The sequence below is a fragment of the Chiloscyllium plagiosum genome, chromosome 16 (assembly GCF_004010195.1).
Source record: "Chiloscyllium plagiosum isolate BGI_BamShark_2017 chromosome 16, ASM401019v2, whole genome shotgun sequence".
NCBI lineage: Eukaryota > Metazoa > Chordata > Chondrichthyes > Orectolobiformes > Hemiscylliidae > Chiloscyllium > Chiloscyllium plagiosum.
The window spans coordinates 11,962,623-11,983,222 of NC_057725.1; the positions used below are offsets into that span (position 1 = coordinate 11,962,623).

The window sequence follows — 20,600 nt, forward strand, 5'->3', positions numbered from 1 at the left end:
ATCATTCATTTGAATCTCCTTTAAAATATTTAACAAATGAAAAATATTGTGAATGCACCAATAGTTAACATTATTATTATGTTGCATCATGAATTCCCTCAACTTAAATTTTTTCTACAAACACTCTTTGATCTGGCTGGTTCCCAGTCACAGCAGATTCATGTCTATCAATGGAGCAATCAAAATTCTGGAAAACCACTGCAGCCATCTCAAGATCCTGAGAAGCAGACCATCAGGTCCAAAGATTTGGCAGCATTTGTGGAGAGAAATCAGAGAATAAAATAGAATATGCTTTATTGTCATGTATTCCATATAAAATACAGTTAAAAATATGCACAGTTGCTGTACATTGGCACCATTCACATGAACTTAGAATAAAATTTTAAAAATTAACTTAGAGAGTTCTTTGCTGATAAAGCATGCCACTGCCAGAGTACCGCTCTGGGCTTCCCAGCCCATGCCACGCTACTGCTAGGTGCCCACTCCACACGGAAGTGAGAGTCCCATTCCAAGTTTCCCAGGCCGGCTGAATGACTCTGTAGCCCTGCTGCCTCTGAAGACGCTGCTGCCGCTCCAGACCCCACTGAAGCCACCTTCTGCCAAAGGACTCTCTTTGTCAGATAAGTTTGAAAAAAAAAGGGAAGAAGAAAAAAGGTGAAGAAGGAAAAAGAAAACAAAAATGCAGACAAAGAGGACAAGCCGGGGCACAATACGCGCCTACTCCGTCACCAGAGTTAATGTTAACTCTGATTTCTCTCCACAGATGCTGCCAGACCTGGAGTGTTTCCAGCAATTTCTGTTCTTGTTACTGCATTTGTCAGTTCCTAATCACACTAATTTAAATACTTTTTCTTTATTATTAAGCTCCTCACTCTCAGTTGCCTCTTATTTCCCTATTGCTTCTGGCATGTTTTCCTGGTTTTCTATTGTGAACACTCATACAAAATATTACATTGCTTAATGTTAAGTAGTATTTAAAGATGCATTTGCAATGCCATGGTAGACAAGGCTATGAGTCAATTGTTGGAAAATGGGATTACAATAGTTAGGTGCTTGTTTTTGACCAGTTCAGACTTGATGGACCAAAGGGCCTTTTTCTGTGTGTAGACCTCTTTGCCTCTAATATCATTTCATTTTCCTCTAGTAACACTTCTGTATTACTGGAGGAACCCATGTTTACTTTTGCTGATCCCTTCCTTTTAATATACTTACAAAAGCTCATACAATTTGCTTTTAAATATTGAAATTGCCAGAGAGACTCAGTCAGTCTGGCAGCAGCTGTGGGAGGAAATAGAACTAATGTTTCGAGTCTGATAACTCATCATCAGAACTGGAATTCTCAGTTTACTACCCAAATTTGCAACATTTTAATGTTACACTATTCTTAACTTCTTCAGTCTGCCACAGTCAGACCAATGTTCCCATGAAGGTTTTAATTTCTTAAGCAGGTATGTTCATTGAAAATTATGATTTATTTATTTAAATGTTCACCATTGCCTCTCTGCTATTAGATCTTTGAATCTAATTTCTCAATCTACCTTATCTAATTCACTCCCACACATAGTACAATTGCAACATTTAAGAGGCATTGGATGGGTATATGAATAGGAAGGGCTTGGAGGGATATGGGCCGGGTGCTGGCAGGTGGGACTAGATTGGGTTGGGATATCTGGTCGGTATGGACAAGTTGGAGCAAAGGGTCTGTTTCCATGTTGTACATCTCTATGACTATGTTATTGACATTATTTAGTTGTACAGACATGGCTTCGGATGCATCACTCATTACGAAATTTCTACATATTAGGATGAGTCTTCCCCAGTAGACCCTTTCCACTTAGATTACTAATTAGCTCTGTCTCATTACACAATACTAGATATAAATAGCCTGCTTCCAAATTATTTCCTCAACTTCTTGTTCTGGACAACTGTCAGTAGTGCATTCTATGAACTAATTCTCCAATCTACTTTTCATTGCTGTAAAATGGCAAACAGTTTTCATTAACAGAAAGATAATATGAGAATGCACTATATTTTGTTAATTTCTATAATTTTGCAAAATGGCTGACTTATTTAAGAAAACACTCAAGACTATATTTCATATTCTATTGCACTGTTTAATGAAAATTTTAGTAAAACAGCATTGATGAGACTCATGAGGGAATATGAAACTATTTTTAATTCAAATCCAAATATGGATGAAAAAATATATCATTGACATTAACTTAAAAAAAGTACACAAATGAAAATTTAAATAATTGGATTTACTATTAACGCAGCCAGTTAAAAAATAGTCATCTTGATTTCTTCCAAGCTGTTCCAACAATTAGATTGTCCTTTGGTCTGAAAGCCATATTTGAATGTGTTCTATATACACAGTTGGATTTTGGCTTCTCTTTCGTCTTGCAAGTTCTTTTTTTCATGGTGTCTTCAGAGTGTGGCACAGGGATGGGCTTCCATGGAACGGGATTGCAGTAACTTGGTGCTGGGTATGAACATCCATCATAGTAACCTATAAGACATTAATTGCAAAATTGTCACAACAGTTGAATTGAATTTATTGTCACGTGTACTGAGGCACATTGAAAAGCTTTGTCTTGTGAGCAATACAGGCAGATCACATAGTTAAGTAGCATAGATAAGTAAATAATAGGTAAACGCAGCAAAAACCAAAACACAGGTACAGACAAATGTTAAGTGTTTGTGAGTCCATTCAATAGTCTAACAACAGTAGGGTAGAAACTGTTACAAAACCGGTTGGTGCGTGTGTTCAGGCTTCTGTACCTTCTCCCCGATGGGGATCTACATTGTTTCAAAAGGCAAATCAAAATTGTTGATACTCAAGGGAATTTTGCCTGAAGATATTCCAGACAACCCAAAAGAAAAGCGAAATACATGTAAAGCAGCAAGTTATTTAATATTTCCAGAACTGATGCAGCAGGAGTGCAAATAAAGTTCAGGAAATAATAGAAATACAATTTTCATTACTTTCTTCAAAAATACTATATCAATAGTCAACAGTTTATAGAAAACCAAAAAAAAAGCTTCCTTTCATTAGTGAAAATAAAAAAGTGTAGTTTGCTGCCTTGTGGTTCTCCCATGCAGTGTTAGATTCACAATTCGCCATAAGTTTTCCATTTCAATAAACTGTCAAGGAGAGATGTAGAGGCTAAAGTGCTTTACTTTGGGAAAGGCAAAGTCAATTAGAATAAAAAGGGTCCATTGTAAATAAACAGCAGCATTTCTTTTACACAAGTTGAAATTTGAAAGAAACATCTATCACCATATATGGCAAAAGCTAGCATATCCTCCAGTCCTCACACTAGAGAGAAATGTGAAGTCAAACAACAAGGGAAACTTAAACTTTGTGTGGATCTTCACAAACATTGATGGAAGCTGGAACACATTTGTCAAACTGGAGTGCGATAAACAGGAGACTGTTCTGGTTGTTATCAACCAAACAAGGAATGACAGCACTCGGCAACATCAAAGCACGGCTATAGGGCAGGCTTACTTCCACACAGCACAACAGCAGCCAGCAATGGGCAATCAAAACCAGCTGCGAAACAAAAGCTGCTGATCCAGCATCAGCAGCAGGATGGCACTCAGAAAGAACACGGCCCTGCAATCTCTGCAATGTTTTTCTGAAAGCTGTATGCACACATCCTGGTGTCCTACAGGCAGCTGTGTGAAATGTGATATGCTGGAGAAGCATGAAGTCAATAAAAGTCAAAAAGAGGAAGGTGTTTTTTTTTGTGTTGTTGAGTAGCAGTGAAGCTTAATAGCTGAATCCCCAGAAATTATTCCTTTCCTCACTGGATTAAATTAATGGTTAGCATTCGGATCACATAATTCTCAACACAGGTTGCCTTTTGAAATAAATATTTAAGAAACGATATCCAACAGCATGTTCCAGATCACGCAATTAACTTAAGAATTAATTCTTATAGAATATTTTGCAAAATATCACACAATGGGTTAAACTTGAGGGTAAGTAATAAATTGGCATATGAAGGATAATAATTTTTATAAAAGATATGGAATTCCTTTGCAGTCAAAGATCAATCAACTTTCAATATTACGTGTCTGTTGAATACAGACAAGAGCTGAAAAATGTGTTGCTGGAAAAGCGCAGCAGGTCAGGCAGCATCCAAGGAGCAGGAGAATCGACGTTTCGGGCATAAGCCCTTCTTCAGGAATTCCTGAAGAAGGGCTTATGCCCGAAACGTCGATTCTCCTACTCCTTGGATGCTGCCTGACCTGCTGCGCTTTTCCAGCAACACATTTTTCAGCTCTGACCTCCAGCAACTGCAGTCCTCACTTTCTCCTAGTAGAATACAGACAAGATCCAACTGGCTGTTTCTGCCAGTCACAGACGACCATAAGCCTAGCCACACAAAGAAAATAATTGACTGTATTTCCACTTGTTATGCAGATAACACACATGAAAATGTGTTACAAGGCAATAACATATCTCAAGGTTAAGACATTCAAACTCCACTAAGTTCACTCACATCTCGCAAGTCTTCATAATCTTGCAACATAATACAAGCACCTTCCAAACTCTAAACTGTCCTATTTAATTTGTAATGAGTAAACATTTTCAAAATACAGAAAACTTACTGAATAACAATCTGAATAGAGCAGTTTGCATTTTACATGTTTCTTCAGCGGTAATATTTTTAACTACCATAGTTTAGTTTGAATTTCATTTGTGCAACTACAGTTTCAAATGGACGACACGCTTACATGGTTACATTTACTTTATTTAGATACAGATGGTCACACTTCAAGTCAGGTTTGCATTCCTAAAAATCACAACTTTAAGTGAATAGGAATCAATGTTAAAACTGCAGTTAGGTTTATTGGGCCTTCTCAGTAGAAAATAAATTAAAAGATTGTAGAGACATCCTTGGGGTTTTGGGGCAGAGAATAATGGCATGATTGGTCTGATGAAGTTCAGCAGTCCTCCTGCACTGTTGAGCCAGCTGTAAGCCGCAGTCTATTGTGGGGGCCCTGCATTCTAGCTGTTGAGGAGAGGGTAGACTGAATTAAGTCGAATTGAATTGATTGTCACGTGTACTGAGGCACAGTGAAAAGCTTTGTCTTGCAAGCAATACAGGCAGATCACATAGTTAAGTAGCATAGATAGTAAATAATAGGTAAATAGTGGCAAAAACCAAACCACAGGTAAAAGCGAATGCTAAGAATTGGTGAGTCCATTCAGTATTCTGACAATAGGGTAGAAACTGTTTTGAAACTGGCTGGTGCATGTGTTCAGGCTTTTGTACCTTTTCCCTGATGGTAGAGGTTGTAGAAAAGCATTGCCAGGGTGGGATGGATCTTTGAGAATGCTGGCGGCCTTTCCTTGACAGTGAGCCTGGTAGATGGAAGGTTGGCCTTTGTAATTGTCCAGGCCGAGTTCACCACTCTCTGTAACCCTCTCCGATCTTGAATGGTACTATTGCCATACCAGGTGGTGATATATCCAACGGCGCAACTATAAAAGTTGGCAAGAGTATTCACTGTCATTCCAAATTTCCTCAGCTGCCTGAGGAAGGAGATATGTTGTTGGGCCTTTGTAACCAATGCATCCACATGAAGAGTCCAAGAACTTATTGTGGATGACCACTCCCAGGAGCTTGACAGTCTCCACTCGTTCCACTTCTGTGATGTTAATGTGTAGGGGGGGCACAAGTAACATCCCACCGAAAGCCAATAATGAGTTCCTTGGTTTTACCAGCATTGAGAGCTAGGTCGTTCTCAGAGCACCATTTTTCCACCTCCCATCTGTAGCCATCCAGGGTTTCGTCGCCATCTGAGATTCGACTGACTATGGTGGTGTCATCAGTGAACTTGTAAATGGCATTAGTCTGGTATTTGGCGATGCACTCATGGGTATACAGTGAGTACAGTAGGGGGCTGAGTACCCATCTCTCGGGAACTCCAGTGTTGAGTGTTAGTGAAGATGAAATATTGTCCCCAATCTTCATTGATTGAGGCCTGTGGGTCAGGAAACTGAGGATCCAGTTGCAGAGAGAGGGGTTTAGTCAGAGATGACTAAGTTTAGTAATCAGTCCCGAAGGGATAATAGTGTTGAAGGCTGAACTGTAGTGCGTGAATAGGATTCTTACACAGCTGTTCTTGGTGTCAAATGTTCTAGGGAGGAGTAAGGGGCAAGTGATATGGCATCTGATGTGGATCTGTTGATCCAATAGGCAAATTGGAGTGGGTCAAGAGAAGTGGGGAGGCTGGAGTTGATTAATGCCATGATCAGCCTTTCAAAGCACTTCATGACCACCAAAGTTAGGGCCACTGGATGGTAGTCATTGGGACATGCTGCATGAGCCTGCTTTGGCACAGGGATGATGTTGGCCTTCTTGAAACAGGCAGGGACAGTGGCCTGCAGGGAGAGGTTGAAGATGTCCGAGAAGACTTCTGCCAGTTGATCTGCACATGCTCTGAGTGCACAGCCTGATACTCCGTCTGGTCCCACTGCTTTCCTTGGATTCACACGAAGGAGAACTGATCTGACCTCTGATGCAGTGACTGTTGGGATTGGTCGACAGGACTTGTTAGAATAGATGTTACCTCTCCACCGAAATTCTGCTCAAAGCGAGCATAGAAGACATTGAGACGATCTGGGAGGGATGTGTCATTGTCTGCTATCTTGCACTGTCTCTTTTTAGAACCCGTGATGTCATTCGGTCCTTGTCATAGTCGCCGGGTGTCTGTCTGGGTCTCTAGTTTGGATCAGTATTGGTCCTTGGCTGTCTTAATGGCTTTGTGAAGGTCTTACTTGGATTCCTTATATTTGAGTGGATCTCCTGATCTGAAGGCCTCACGCCTGGTTTTTAGCAGGTTCTGTATGTCCTGATTCATCCAGGGTTTCCTATTGGGGAACACCCGGATTGACTTCCTCGGTATGCAGTCCTCCACACACTTGTTGATAAAGTCTGTGACGATAGTGGCGTACTTGTCCAAGGTACCTGCGCACTGTTTGAAATGGCCCAAGCAGCCAATTCCACACAGCACAGGAGTTGATTCTCTGCCTCCTCCGACCAGCACTGGACCTGTATCCACGAGGAGGCCTCCTGCATGAGTTTTTGCCTTGTAAGCTGGGAGAAGAAACATGGCATTGTGGTCGGAGTTCCTGAAATGAGGGCAGGGGATGGAGCAATAGGCATCTTTCACAGAGGTGTAGCCATGGTCTAAAATGTTTGGGGCCCTGGTGGGACAGGTAATGATCTGGTGGTACTTGGGCAACACCTTCCTTAGATTGGCTTGATTGAAATCACCAGTTACAATAAACAGGGCCTCAGGGTGTTCCGTCTCCAGGGTGTTAGTAGTGGAGTACAGCACATCCCGACCTTCCTCAACCTTTGCTTGTGGCTTTTGTACAGTTAGTACAGCAGTGGTAAATTCCTGTGGTAGATAGAAGGGGCGGTATTTGATGGTGAGGAATTCAAGGTTTAGGAAGCAATGGCTGCCCAGGTTGCAATTTGCGTGCACCACAAATTGATGATTAAAAAGCAAACCCCTCCACCCTTTATATTACCCGAGGATGCTGTACGGTCCATACGATGGATAGGAAAACCATCACTTGAAGTGCACAGCTGAGAGAATGGATGGGTTGAGCCAGGTTTCTGTGAAGCAGAGTGGTGAACCCAGTCATGGTCAGTGCTCTGCAGGTCAATGGGAGGGTCGTGCTGCTGAGCTCAAAAGTAGCTGGCACCTTGTAGACTGACTTCATCATATCCCTGAGGACAGTAGCATTTCTCAGGCAAAGCTACCAGTTAGTAACTGTGGTATGGTCAGGTGGCATCTCTAATGGGTGGTCTGGGGCCTAGTGGGTGTAGTTCCTGTTCCAGAACTCAGACAGTGGTGTGATACCTGGAGAAACCACAAGTCAGAAGGCTTGGAGAAGGAGATGTCATGTCAAACTTGTGCCAGTTGGATAAGGTTATGCAAATGTTATAATGAATCTAGTGTCACTAAATGAGGTCTCTGGTCCTCACAAGCTACGGATGTTAAACTGAAACAATGCTAAACAGAGTGACTTTAAATATGGACCACGTGGAGAGGAAAATGACACAAACCTGTGAGTTTACCATTAGCATAACCAAAGCTGCTTGGGACAGTCCGAGGCCTGTTTTTGACCTTTTCTAACCACTCTTGGTAAACCTTGTCTGCCTTTTCCTTCCTTTCTTGTGTTTCAGCTATTCTTTTTTCTTCTTCATCCTTAAGATATAAGACAAAATAAATAATATTTGCAGTTATCACACAGCTATTGATTACTGATCGAAATCAGAGCCATCAGGTCAAGCAATTGTTCTCCTATTTGAATGCCTTGATAACACGGAGACCATATGGAGACCAACAGTTACTTAATTCAAGACAGAGAGGCAGAACAGTGCTGATGGTAATATATCGGAAGCAGAAACTGTATGTGTAATTTTAAGTCTAATTATAGTCCAGAAAGCATTTACAATATCCTGTTATTTGGATCCTGCAACTGTTGCATTTAAAATTTTAATCCCGTACATAAAATTATGGGATAAAATGAATTTTAATCTAATACAATTTTACAACGTGACACTATTTAAGCAGATTCTTGATAACACAGTCAAGAATAACACTACTGAAAAATAACAGGAAAGATAATCCTACCTTTTCTATCCTTTTTGTCTCCATTTCATGCAACTTCTTTTTCTTCAGCCATTCTTGAAATTTTTCACCTGCTTTTCCTGCTACGAGCCGTCTTTCTTGTTCCTTGGCTTTTTTTTCCTCTTGTTCTTTGTGATGCTTTATTTCTTTTTCCATTTTCTCCTGTAACCAATAAATTGGCCACACAATAAGCATATGTAAAAATTCATGCAAATTTTCTTCACCTGCAACAGGCAGGTCTTTACAATAGGATATAGAGATGCAAGTATTATGATGTTAAAAAAACAAACTTATTTATGTCTCTGTAAAACAAATAATTCTTAATTTGTCATATCCATGGAGATGCGCAATGAGAGCAGAGATGTGTTTCATCTCATATATATCAATAATAAACCTGATAGGACAATCATGTAACTCTCCAACTGTCAAAAATCAAGATCTTATGTAACATTTTTTCTTCCAGTCACAGCTGAGTACAAAGCAATGTACTGCAGATCCACGTCTACAGTAGAATACCAAGAACGTGCCATCCCTCGGTTGCAAATAGTTTCCATTCTTGAGTGCAATGTTAAGTCAATTTGGATGAAAGTCAGAACATAATACAAGACAACATAAAATACCCACTTGTAAGTATGAGGACATATTTGCATGCAATGTGGAAGCAGGCCAGTCAGCCTGTCGAGTCCACAATAACCCACCAAACAGCATCCCACCCAGTCCCACTCACCCACCCTCCCTTTATTATCTTGACCTGGTATGAATATGTATCTGTGTGTTTGGGATGAAGGGAGATATAGTTTAGATCTGCATAGTAGCTTAGTTGAAAACACTTTTTTATTACTCATTGTAAGAATATATTTTGCCTTCAATATACATGTGACTTTTATTTTATGTGAGAAACCTGGTGAATGTCTCTTTTGTTCTAGTTAACACTGATAAAGAGAAACAAAGAGGGCAGTGATAAGTTGGAGGGTTGGATCTGGGATGAGGTGGGGTGGAAGGCGAGATGAGGAAAGTGGTGATTAAATGAGATTGTTACACTTTTGGTACATCTTGTTGAGTAGTAGGGCTTGATTTCCATAGCACTCCTCCCATCAGTCTCACAACACAGATCGTAAATAAATCAAATACACATGCATGAGCAAACAGGAACTCAAGTACTGCTTTGAACTTGTAGCCTTAAATATTTGGTGGATCAGATTATTGAAACTAATTTTAAATAGAAGAGCTAGACCATAAGAGAAACACGATAACCCATTAATTCTATGTTAAAAATCTTCCAACGATTATAGTCCAATAGGTTTATTTGGAAGTACATGTTTTTGGAGCGCTGCTCCTTCATCAGGTAGCTATTGGCCAGGATCACAGGATACATAATTTATACTAAATTAATTCTAGGTCAGATTCAAACTAAAGCGTCAAACTAATGTCTAATGTTAAAATCAGTGATTTCTGCAGTTCCTTTCAGGTCTGAACACTGAAACTACTTCACTTTATAAAATAATTTCAACCTACATTCTGATAAATTCATAGGCAACATCGGAGTTTTTTGGCCCACTATGCTATTTTTGGGAAGTTCTAAATGAAAACATTCTTATTTTTTCAAAACTCTCCACCCATATCTAATTCTGAATTATGTACCATATACTCAATTACCCTGGTCTTCTTAATTAGATCCAGTGGTTAGAGTCATAGTCATAGAATCATAGAGATGTACAGTATGGAAAGAGACCCTTTGGTCCAACCCGTCCATGCCGACCAGGTATTCTAAATTAATCTCAAACTCAAATGATTCCAGAATCTTCACCCTCAGTCAAGGTTCCGTAGTCATGGCATCATTTACACTACAATCTCAAGATCCAGTTTGCAATGGCTCCTCACTTGACTGTTGCCTATTTTGCCCTTTTCCTAATTTTCAGTAGCAGAGTTCTCACCTATGAGGAGCCTGCAATCTGAAATTACCTTTCTAGAACTGTCCACCTAAAATTTTATGTATTTTAACTAGCTTCAATTGCAATTTATGAGTAATAGCCCATTTTCTGAAATGCAAAATTGTCCACTCTCAGAAGCCAGTTCATTGGTAGCAGTCCTGTACAAGTTAGAAAGATGCAGGTTAAAACTTAACCCTCAGGATTTAAGCACATAACTAAGGCTGACCAGAGCAGTGGTTGAAAAATGTGGCATTGGAAAAGCACAGCAGATCAGGCAGCATGAGTGGAGCAGGAGAATCGATGTTTTGGGCATAAGCCCTTCATCAGGAATTGGAGGGGGTGGAGGCTGAGTTTTAAATAGGAGGGTTGGGTGGGGAGTGGGGGAAAGTAGCAGGAAAGGCAGTTGCAGATGGGGAGTGATGATCATAGGTCAGAGTGGAGCGGATAGGTAGGAAGGAAGATGGACAGGTGGGACAATTCAAGAGAGCTGTGCCACGTTGGAGGATTGGATCTGGGATGAGGTGGGGGGAGAGGAGATGAGGAACCTGGTGAAATCAACATGGATACCATTTGGTATTAGGGTCCCAAGACAGAAGGTGAAGCATTCTACCACAAAGTGTCAGGTGGCTAGGATTTGGTGGTGGTGGTGGCCCAGGATTTGCATTTCCTTGGTGGAGTGGGGGAAGAAGTGATCGGCCACAGGGCGGTGGGGTTGTTTGGTGCGTGTATCCCAGGGATGTTCTCTGAAACGTTCTGCAAATTGGCGTCCTGTCTCGCCAATGTAGAGGAGACCACATCCAGAGCAATGGAGGAGTAGATGAGGTGTTTGGATGTGCAGGTAAATCTCTGTCGGGTGTGGAAGGATCCTTTGGGGCCTTGGTTGGAGGTGAGGGGGAGGTGTGGGCACAGGTCTCACGCCTCTTGTGGTAGCAAGGGATGGTGCTGGGAGTGGAGGGTAGGTTGGTGGGGGGCATGGACCCATCGAGAAATTCATGGCGGGAATGGTCTCTGCGGAATGCTGATAGGGGTGGGGAGGAAAATGTGTCTCTGGTGGTGGGGTCAGACTGGATGTGGTGGATGTGTCAGGTATGACTCCAACCAGCAAAGAGCTTGCCCCCAATATCCACTGATTTCAGTTTTGCTAGGGCTCTTTGATGGCACACTTGGTTGAATGTGACTGTGATGTCACTCTCACCTCACCTCTGGAACTCAGCTTTTTTTTCCCCATGTTTGAACTGAGGTTGTAATGAGGTCAGAAGCTGAGTGACGCTGGGGGAACCCAAACTGGGTGCCAGTGAGCAGGTGTGGATTGATAGCACTGCTGACGATGTGTTCCATCCCTTTACTGATGATCAAGAGTAGACTGATGGAGCGGTAATCAGCTGAGTTGAATTTGTCCTGCTTTTTATGTACACGACATACCTGGGCAACTTTCCACATTGTTGGATAGATGCCACTGTTGTAACTGTACTGGAACAGCTTGCTAGAGGAGACTATTGCTGGAATGTTGTCAGGGCCCTTATCCAATGCCTGCAATTATTTCTTGATACCACCTGAAGTGAATCGAATTAGCTGAAGACTAGTATCTGTGATGCTAGTGACCACTGGAGGTAGCCACAATGGATCATCCATTTGGCACTTCTGGTTTCATTTTGCTGCAAATGCTTGTATAAACAAGTAGTCCTGTTTGGGAGCTTCAACAGGATGACACCTCATCTTTAGGTATGCCTAGTGCTGCTCCTGGCATGCGCTCTTACACTCTCCATTGAAGTAGGCTTGATGGTAATGAGTTGGGGATGTTGGGCCATTACCTTGCAGATTGTGCTGGAGTACAATTCTGTTGCTGTTGATGGCTTACAGTGCCTCATAGATGCCCAGTCTTAAACTGTTAGATCTGCTCAAAGTCTGTTCCATTTAGCACGAGATAGTTCCACACAACACAATAGCGGGTATTCTCAATGTGAAGGTGGGACATGCCACACAAAAAGCAGTGTAACACCACTTACGACGAGTGTCAGGTAACTTGCTGACTACTTAAAAAGTGCAATAATCCTTCAACAATCCTTGGTTTTCAAAAGAGTTCTTTTCCCACTTCAATACACAATAAAAATATCGAAAAGTTAAGAAAAGGTCTTTACAATCACTTAATTTAATGTTACTTACAAACTTGTTGACTACCAAAGCTATTATAAATAGAAAGTCAGATGATACGAAATGCTGGAAAGTTTTACAAAGCAAGTTCAGTAGTTACAGAGATTATAGTATCCAAAAAGACAACTAGAGGTTGAAGCAAGGAAAGAGGAGTTAGTGCTGTTACTATGAAGAGAATAGTGAGTTAACAGAGGAAAGGTTAAAAAACAAACTCATGTCATTTATCACAACTAAAGACATGAGTCTTGGAGTATTTGCAGCCATGCCTTCAGCTGTTGAGACTCTAAGCACTAGGATTCCTGTCATGGAGCTCATTATCCCTCCTCCTCTCTCCTCTCAGTTAAGTTGCCTCTCTAATCCTACCTCTGATATAGAATCTAGATATCTCCCCTCATAACTCATTAAGCGGCTCAATGTCAAATTTTTTTTTGATAATTTTCTTGTGAAGTAACTTGGCACATTCTACATCAAAGTCGCTACATAACATAAGTTGTTGACTTAAAAAGCAAAGAGTTTTAAAACAAAACCTGGATTAGTACTAAAAGAAGTGACAATTTTTAAAAAAACAAGGGAGTGCAAGAAAAAAAGGCCAGTGACAGAGGCTAAAAGAAACAGCAGAGTTGAGAATGGGAGTTAATGAAACAGCAAAGATCTGCTTAAAAACACTCAAAAGTAACACCAAAGAAACACACACACACACACACACACACACACACACAGGTGCAATAGTTCAAGAAAATAGCTGGATTGACATATACAAATATGGAAAGTGCTGTGGGGTCAGCTCTGACATTATGAACCTACAGCCTATCACAAAGAAAGATTAAAGCAACAAAAAAAAACAGCCATAGCTGATGCAAAATTACCAAGTCCTAGGGCTATTTAAAAAAAAATACAGTTCCTATGGAGTTCTGGTGATCTGCTTATCAACATGAGAAGGAAGCCGTTTTGCTTTCTTTCCACTGATAATTTTTAATTTATTCAGTGCAAGGCAAGCAACTGAGTCTACAAAATGTTAAAAACCTGCAGGCTCCTTACCTGAAACAGGTTTAGAATGGGCTTTAAGGGAGCTCCCTCCTGTCTCATATGCTTTTATTAGTGACATTCCCCTCCAGCAGAAACAAAACACTTTGCTTTCATTTGAACAAAACTGAGTTTTATCTTAAAAGTCCAGGAAGGGGTGCAACCCATACTCCAGCTGCTGCTGTACAATGAACATCCATCAAAATAGGAGTGTGCTTGGCCTCTGTTAATTGTATATTTCCATATAGATGCAGAAATTGAGAAATCTATGGAGCATTCCAAAATTAATATACTGCATGGAGGTATAGCACACAGGAATGTAGTCAATTTTGCTGAACATGTTCTTCATTCTAATCTGTGTGCATGTGAATTTAGAGTGTGCAGATCGCATGTTATTATTTGACTTCGACTCGATGAAATAGAATAAAGCTAATCTCCTGTTAAAACTCAAGAAAACCTGGCCGCTTGTGGATTTCATGATCATAGTACGTGAAATATTGATCAAATTGGCAAGTATACCTTTTCCATATAAACCTGACACAGCCAACCGGTGAGCAGAAAAAGGAAGCTGTTCAACTACAACTCACCTGATCATAACAGACCTTTCAGGTAATGCATATTCCAGATTTAAAAAGTTCATAAATTTTATCCATTCAACCTATTTTGCACCAACTATTACAATTTGAGCACTTTAGTTATTGATCCACACACAAGTCTGGGTGGGTTACCCTTCAGGGGGTTGGTGCAGACTTGTTGGGCCAAATGGCATGTTTCCATACTATAGGGAATCTAATCTAGTTGAAATAGTTACATCATAATTAATCTATTAAAGACCCTCAGATTTCGATCTCATTGGACCTGAGGGGCTGAATGGCCTACTGTATTCCAGTGATAAGCATCTTTCACGAAGTCTTCTTTTAATCTAGGCTGTTCCAGATAGAACCATTTCAACTTCTCTCATCTCTACATATAGCCAAAGTCATGTCATTGCTGGTATACTTCTGATAAGTCTCCTTGGCACCATTACATGTTGGAATAAAATTCCAAAGATTAAGATGAGGAGATCAAAATTACATTCCAAATGCAGTACTTTTACTTTATTTGGTCAAATTTATGTGCTTTTACCTTTTCATTTTTTCTTTGCACCCAACGTTTATGTTCAGCTTCTGCAAGAATCCTCTTCCTTTCACGTTCTTCTTCTTCTTTTAATTTTGCTTGTTTTAATGCCATCTCCTATAATTAAATAAAGCGTTTTTACATTTAAAAACCGTACAAAAATGATTTCATCTTTGGGTGCTTGTGAGAAACTTTTGTTGTATTTTATAATGCAAAGGTCAAAACATTGATCACGGAATAGTTAAAGGTGAGGAATCCTATACTATCCATCTTAATTGATGCTATCTAGAAGATCCAAATGCATTTGATCATCTAATTGCTTCTCTCTACTTCCCCTTCCATTCCCAACTGCAACACTTCCCAGCATGCTCAGCTCCTACCTAATGCTCAGTCTTATAGCTCCTTAGTTTAATCTACAATAAAGTATGTGCAGTGCTTGATGCATCAATGTTGTGGCTTGTTGGCTAATAGCAGCTACAACTGAGTTTCAACTGATGAAAGGCAGGCATCTGTATTGGCTACAACAGAATTTAATAGCTTAAATTCCTATTGCCACTAGAATTTTCCTCATCAGTTCAGGAGTTGTACCTTGAAGCATTAAAGATTGGTTGCCAAATAAATAAAGAAAACAGGCAGCAACAGAGCTTCACTATCCTAATAAAAATTGCAAGACTTTGTCAGAAAAAAATCTAATCAACAGTAACAACAACTTGGTTTAATTTCGGTTGAGACCTACATTACATTAAAAAATGGTCAAAATCCGAACACTGGTATCAGGAAAACTCCAAATTGAAAAATACAGTCCAATCTAACTTGATTGGACTGCACAATTTACAACTATCAAAAAATATTTTCTGGCAACAGAAAAATCAAAATTAATTTAATTATGCCAGTATGGGAGGTGATTTGTCACAGCAAGTAAACTGGTTTACATTGAAGCTAGTTCAATTAAATTTGTGGATCTCGAGAATTCAGCTCAACAGATTTCACTTGCTGAAGATTGTCCTTGAAATTATTTTTATTTGACACAAACAGCCTGTAATTAAAAAGTAGCCAGTAAATTGGGTGAAACAAGCATTTTGTTTGAATTTCATCATAACTAATCCATTATATAACCAATAATATTATTTATAGATGTTTGTCTTTATTCAATCATCCTTAGCTATTCTTTTGGTTTCAGTTCAGTAATCTAAAAACAAAGAACAATAAGGCAACAGTATAATTCACTATAAACCCACTCAGACGCACTGTGTCATTTAATCTTTCAAATTTAGTGGCATAGGCACATGAACTGAAAGACTTGCCTGTTGAAATTTGTTCTGTATTTTTATGCGTTCTTCCTTTGCTTTCTTGATAAGCCACTTCTCCCAGGCAGTAAGATCACCTCCCTTATAGTGTTGCTCTTCCTCTTCACTGAGTTTGTCCTTACTTAATGAAGCTTTAAACCTTTGGAACAAAGTAATTCTTTATTACAGAGTTTATATAATGTCTGCAGCAGTCGGTGTATTAAGTGCATGGAGCACTTGAAAATATACATGCAGGAAAAATGTAAGAGTCATACATACTTTTACAGATCCTTGATAACTTACACAGAGGTACAGAGCAATTAGTGATTTTCAAACTACACTATCAAGCAATCTGGGAGCATTGCACAAGTTGGATAAGAAACAACAGATCATTCATATTATTGTTATCAAAGGCCAGTAGGTATAAAGGTACCAAGCTGACACTTATTTTAGAGACTGGATTGTGAACTAGAGGTATGTGGGTTTTGTTCTGGGTTTTATAATTCAGGATTATGCAGAATGTTTAATAATTAATTTGTTACTCATTCTGGAGCCATGAGTTTTAAAACCAGGATATGAGAGAGAGAGCGAGAGAGAGAGAAAGACAGAGAGAGCTCTTAGCTTAATAAGATTTATAATCAGACAGAATAAACATTGAAAAGCATTGGCTTGCTTTCAGTTTAGAAGAATCAGGAACTTGTTTCTTCGCTTAGGAAAAAACCCATAAAGTGCAGATGTCCTGGTGGCTTTGGGTGAAGAACACTTTCTCCTGAAGAGAGGAGTTCATTTGGAACAGTTGTGAAATACGTTATTTCGGTGTAAGAGTTTTAAGTTGAAATTTCATGCCAGAAGTGTTTGGTTGGAACTGTGAAAGGATTCAAGAAAATTTAAGCTCAATGATATTAATAATCAAGGAAACTGTTATCAAACTTTCAAGAACGGGAATCAAAATAAATAGCTAAGTCAAACCTAATAGATGTGATAGAGAAGGGAATGCTCAGAATTTGAGTACTCTAAATTCCCCAGTTAAATTCCCCACTTGTCGTGGTGGGATTTGAACTCATGCCTCCCATCGGTCGCCTAGACCTCTTACCAGAACAGTAACACAATTATTAGCTTATGGTATCTTTGTGTAGCAAGAACAAGAAAACTATGTTAGGTTCATTTCTGGTACCGATTCTGACCATATAAAAGTACAAAGTGTCCAAAACAAACTAGTTCAGTGCTGTGCAGTTAAAATATGTGTCATCCATTATTTGAGGTATAGTATTTGAAGAAACAATTAGTTTTAGCAAGAAAAAACAATTGTTTCAATTACTACAGGATTGGGTTTTTTTTCAGTCTCAGATTATAGATCATTGAAATTTGCAAAATAGATCCTGAATCAGTAGAATTTTAAAACCCTAGAATGGATAGACAATCCATTGTGATCTGCAGATTTCATATCCTGGTTCATATACTTTTTGGGGCTGCAACATATAGATGTCTTATATTTAAACATTCTACTCTAAAGCTGAAGTACTGAATTGAAGGCAACAAACTAATTGTATACTTTCTCTTAAAAGGCGTTGCAGCCTTACGGGTTTAAAAGATGAATCACCCACTAAGACCACACCTAGTTGCCAATTAAACAACGATATCTATTCAACTATGTGGATGTATTGAAGTAATTAAGACAAATGTCATAAATGAAAGATTTAAAGTTCAGTGGCCAAAAAAGTAGTTTGATAACGGCATTCACCATCTGTGAAATCTCACATTTGGATACTATCTTTAGTTACAGAAAATTCTGGTTTACCTTTTTTTGGCTAAGCTGAACTAAAAGTATAATTTAGAAAATTTGAGTAATGATGAATTAATAACCTTTTGCAGATCTCACAACTGTTGAATGCTGTACCTGGATGTTTTTGGTCTGACTGCAGTAGACACCGTTGGTCTTTTTGATGGAATGCTTTTCTGTTTGCTTGCAGTAGATATCAATCCTCTATTTGATGTTCTACTTGCAGGTGTCATGGGGGCCTCAATATCCCCCTCCTCACTTTCATAACTATCATGGTAAATAGGAGAGAGCAGAGAAGTGGTGGAATCTCTCAAAAACTCCAAATTACAACTCCTGTGCAGACTTTCTCTTTTCAACCAATTGTTGTCTCTATGTAGAAACAGAACTGCAGATTAGAATTTTATAGACTTTATTCAGAAGAAGCATATTTCACAAAGTAATATATTATTTTGCAAACATTCTTGATGTTTCATAAAGGTCTATGACAACACAGTTCTTCCATGTCATGAAATGATCTAGCAATATCTCTTATGAATGTCACAATCCCAATGGCAAACACTGTTCAAAACAACCTTTGATACGACAGCAATTCAATCCAATTTTATTCACCACATTTTAAAACAGTTATAAATACACTTGCTATACTTGGAAATTCAGGCTGTAATTAAACAGAATAAGCCTGCAAACCAAATTCCAAGCTTGTACATTATCTACATGTAATCGAATGAACTGTAACCATACTTGCAATTGGTTAGTATGGAAATTATAGATTTAATGAAGAAATTAGGCCAATTTCTGAAGAAGAATCCCATTTTAGTTTCAGTTGGAAACTTTATTAAACTGAGTTTGAAAAAAATGTCAGCAACCAATCACTGAAATGGACAAGAATAAATGTAAAGTCTACATGTTGTTTTGTAAAAAGAATTAACTCAATAAGTATAATTAACAAATCAGAAATCTTTCAATTTTTTTTAAAACTACACATATATAGCTTTTCAGTAAAAATTAAACACTGCTGTGCTGAAAGGACTGTACTGTACATAGAGAACAAGTGAGAAGTGCAGATATCGTTGATTCATTTGATCAGATCCAAATCTGATCTGCAGAATCATATTAAAGCTAGAAGTAACCATCTTTGGCACTGAATTTGGTTACTTATAGACCAACTTTCAATGGGTTAACTGAAATATCAGCACAGTAAAAGGAAACATCAGCTTTGGCAATTATCTAATTGGCACTTTACAGATTTACAGATTACTTACAGTGTTGAAACAGGCCCTTCTGCCCAACAAGTCCACACCGACCCGCCGAAGCGCACCCACCCATATACCCATTCCCCTACATTTACCCCTGCACCTAACACTATGGGCAATTTAGCATGGCCAATTCACCTAACTTGCACATTTTTGGACTGTGGGAGAAAACCGGAGCACCCGGAAGAAACCCACGCAGACACGGGGAGAACGTGCAAACTCCACACAGACAGTCGCCTGAGGTGGGAATTGAACCCAGGTCTCTGGCGCTGTGAGGCAGCAGTGCTAACCACTGTGCCACCCACTTTGTTTTCCTAATGTTGAAGGGACTACAGTGGTAACTGATTACAGTGGATCAGAAGTCTTGCAAAGAAGAATTGCTTTGGTCCCAGGACCTTGGTGCAGGAAGAGATGCTTCCTATAGTCGCACATCAAATTGCTCGGGATCTAAAGCTGGGGTGCTAAAATGCTGGACAAGGACTATCTGGAGAGAATGTCTCTCTGGGAAGTAAAGCTGGGTGTTCAACATGTGCATGGTGCTAGAGTCATATTGTAGGTAGCAAAAATGACACTTGACCTGGTAAATTCAAAATTGGCTAGAGGATGGCAAGGAGCAGGAGACATGGGCAATGCAGTAAAGGGGGTAGGTCAAACAGAATACTGTTAAAAATCACACAACAGGTTTATTTATAAGTACTACTTTCAGAGTGCTGCTCCTTCATTGGGTAACTAGTGAAGGAACAGCACTCAAAGTTATTACTTCCAAATAAACTTTTTGGACTATAACCTGGTATTGTGTGATTTTTAATTTTGTCCGCCTCAATCCAACACCATCACATCCACATCATGACAATATTACTGAGGCAGTTGAGGATATTGTTAACCATGATAGGAGAAAAACACAGATGTTCTCTTTTTTCCAACCTATATTTGCCTAAAAGGCAAAAATATACCTGGATTTCTTTTGCCCATGTGGAGTAGAAACTACTGGTTTTTTTGAGGCACTGTCTTTCCAACTGCTTGGCGTAGACTCTGAATCTCTGCTTGAAAGTCTGTCTGCCTGCTTGTTTGGAGACTCATTTTCCTCATCTTCACTTTCATAACTATCATGATAAATAGGAGAGAGGAGAGAAGTAGTGGAATCCCCTGAAGAGGATAAATCACAACCCTTGGATCGGACATCAATCTCCAACCGACCATTTGGCACATATGGCTCTGAATGAGAATCTTTTGTTTTCAAATCTTCTTTTTCACTTCGCGTTGAAGACATTCTTCACAGAAACCCGTCTGGTCAAAAATAAAGACAATCAAATTTAAGGTTTCAAAAAAACTTTTATTACAGATATGAAAAACAATATAAAAGACTGCATGAAAGTGAATGAAGGGGAAGGGGGGG

At 39.4% G+C, this 20,600-nt stretch overlaps 1 protein-coding gene across 1 annotated transcript in view; it reads right to left on the reverse strand.

Annotated features, from left to right (window-relative positions):
* Positions 1-2,115: 2,115 nt before the first annotated feature.
* The window catches only part of LOC122557650 (coiled-coil domain-containing protein 34-like), an 18,939-nt gene continuing 454 nt past the window's right edge, over positions 2,116-20,600 (reverse strand). Inside the window, exons 2-8 of the mRNA XM_043705453.1 lie at positions 20,158-20,491; positions 18,069-18,320; positions 16,190-16,331; positions 14,895-15,002; positions 8,668-8,826; positions 8,097-8,238; positions 2,116-2,509 (exon numbers count right to left, since the gene is read on the reverse strand). Coding sequence (XP_043561388.1) covers positions 2,292-2,509; positions 8,097-8,238; positions 8,668-8,826; positions 14,895-15,002; positions 16,190-16,331; positions 18,069-18,320; positions 20,158-20,474 — 1,338 coding nt within the window. The 5' untranslated portion in view covers positions 20,475-20,491 and the 3' untranslated portion in view covers positions 2,116-2,291. The remainder of the gene's footprint in view (positions 2,510-8,096; positions 8,239-8,667; positions 8,827-14,894; positions 15,003-16,189; positions 16,332-18,068; positions 18,321-20,157; positions 20,492-20,600) is intronic.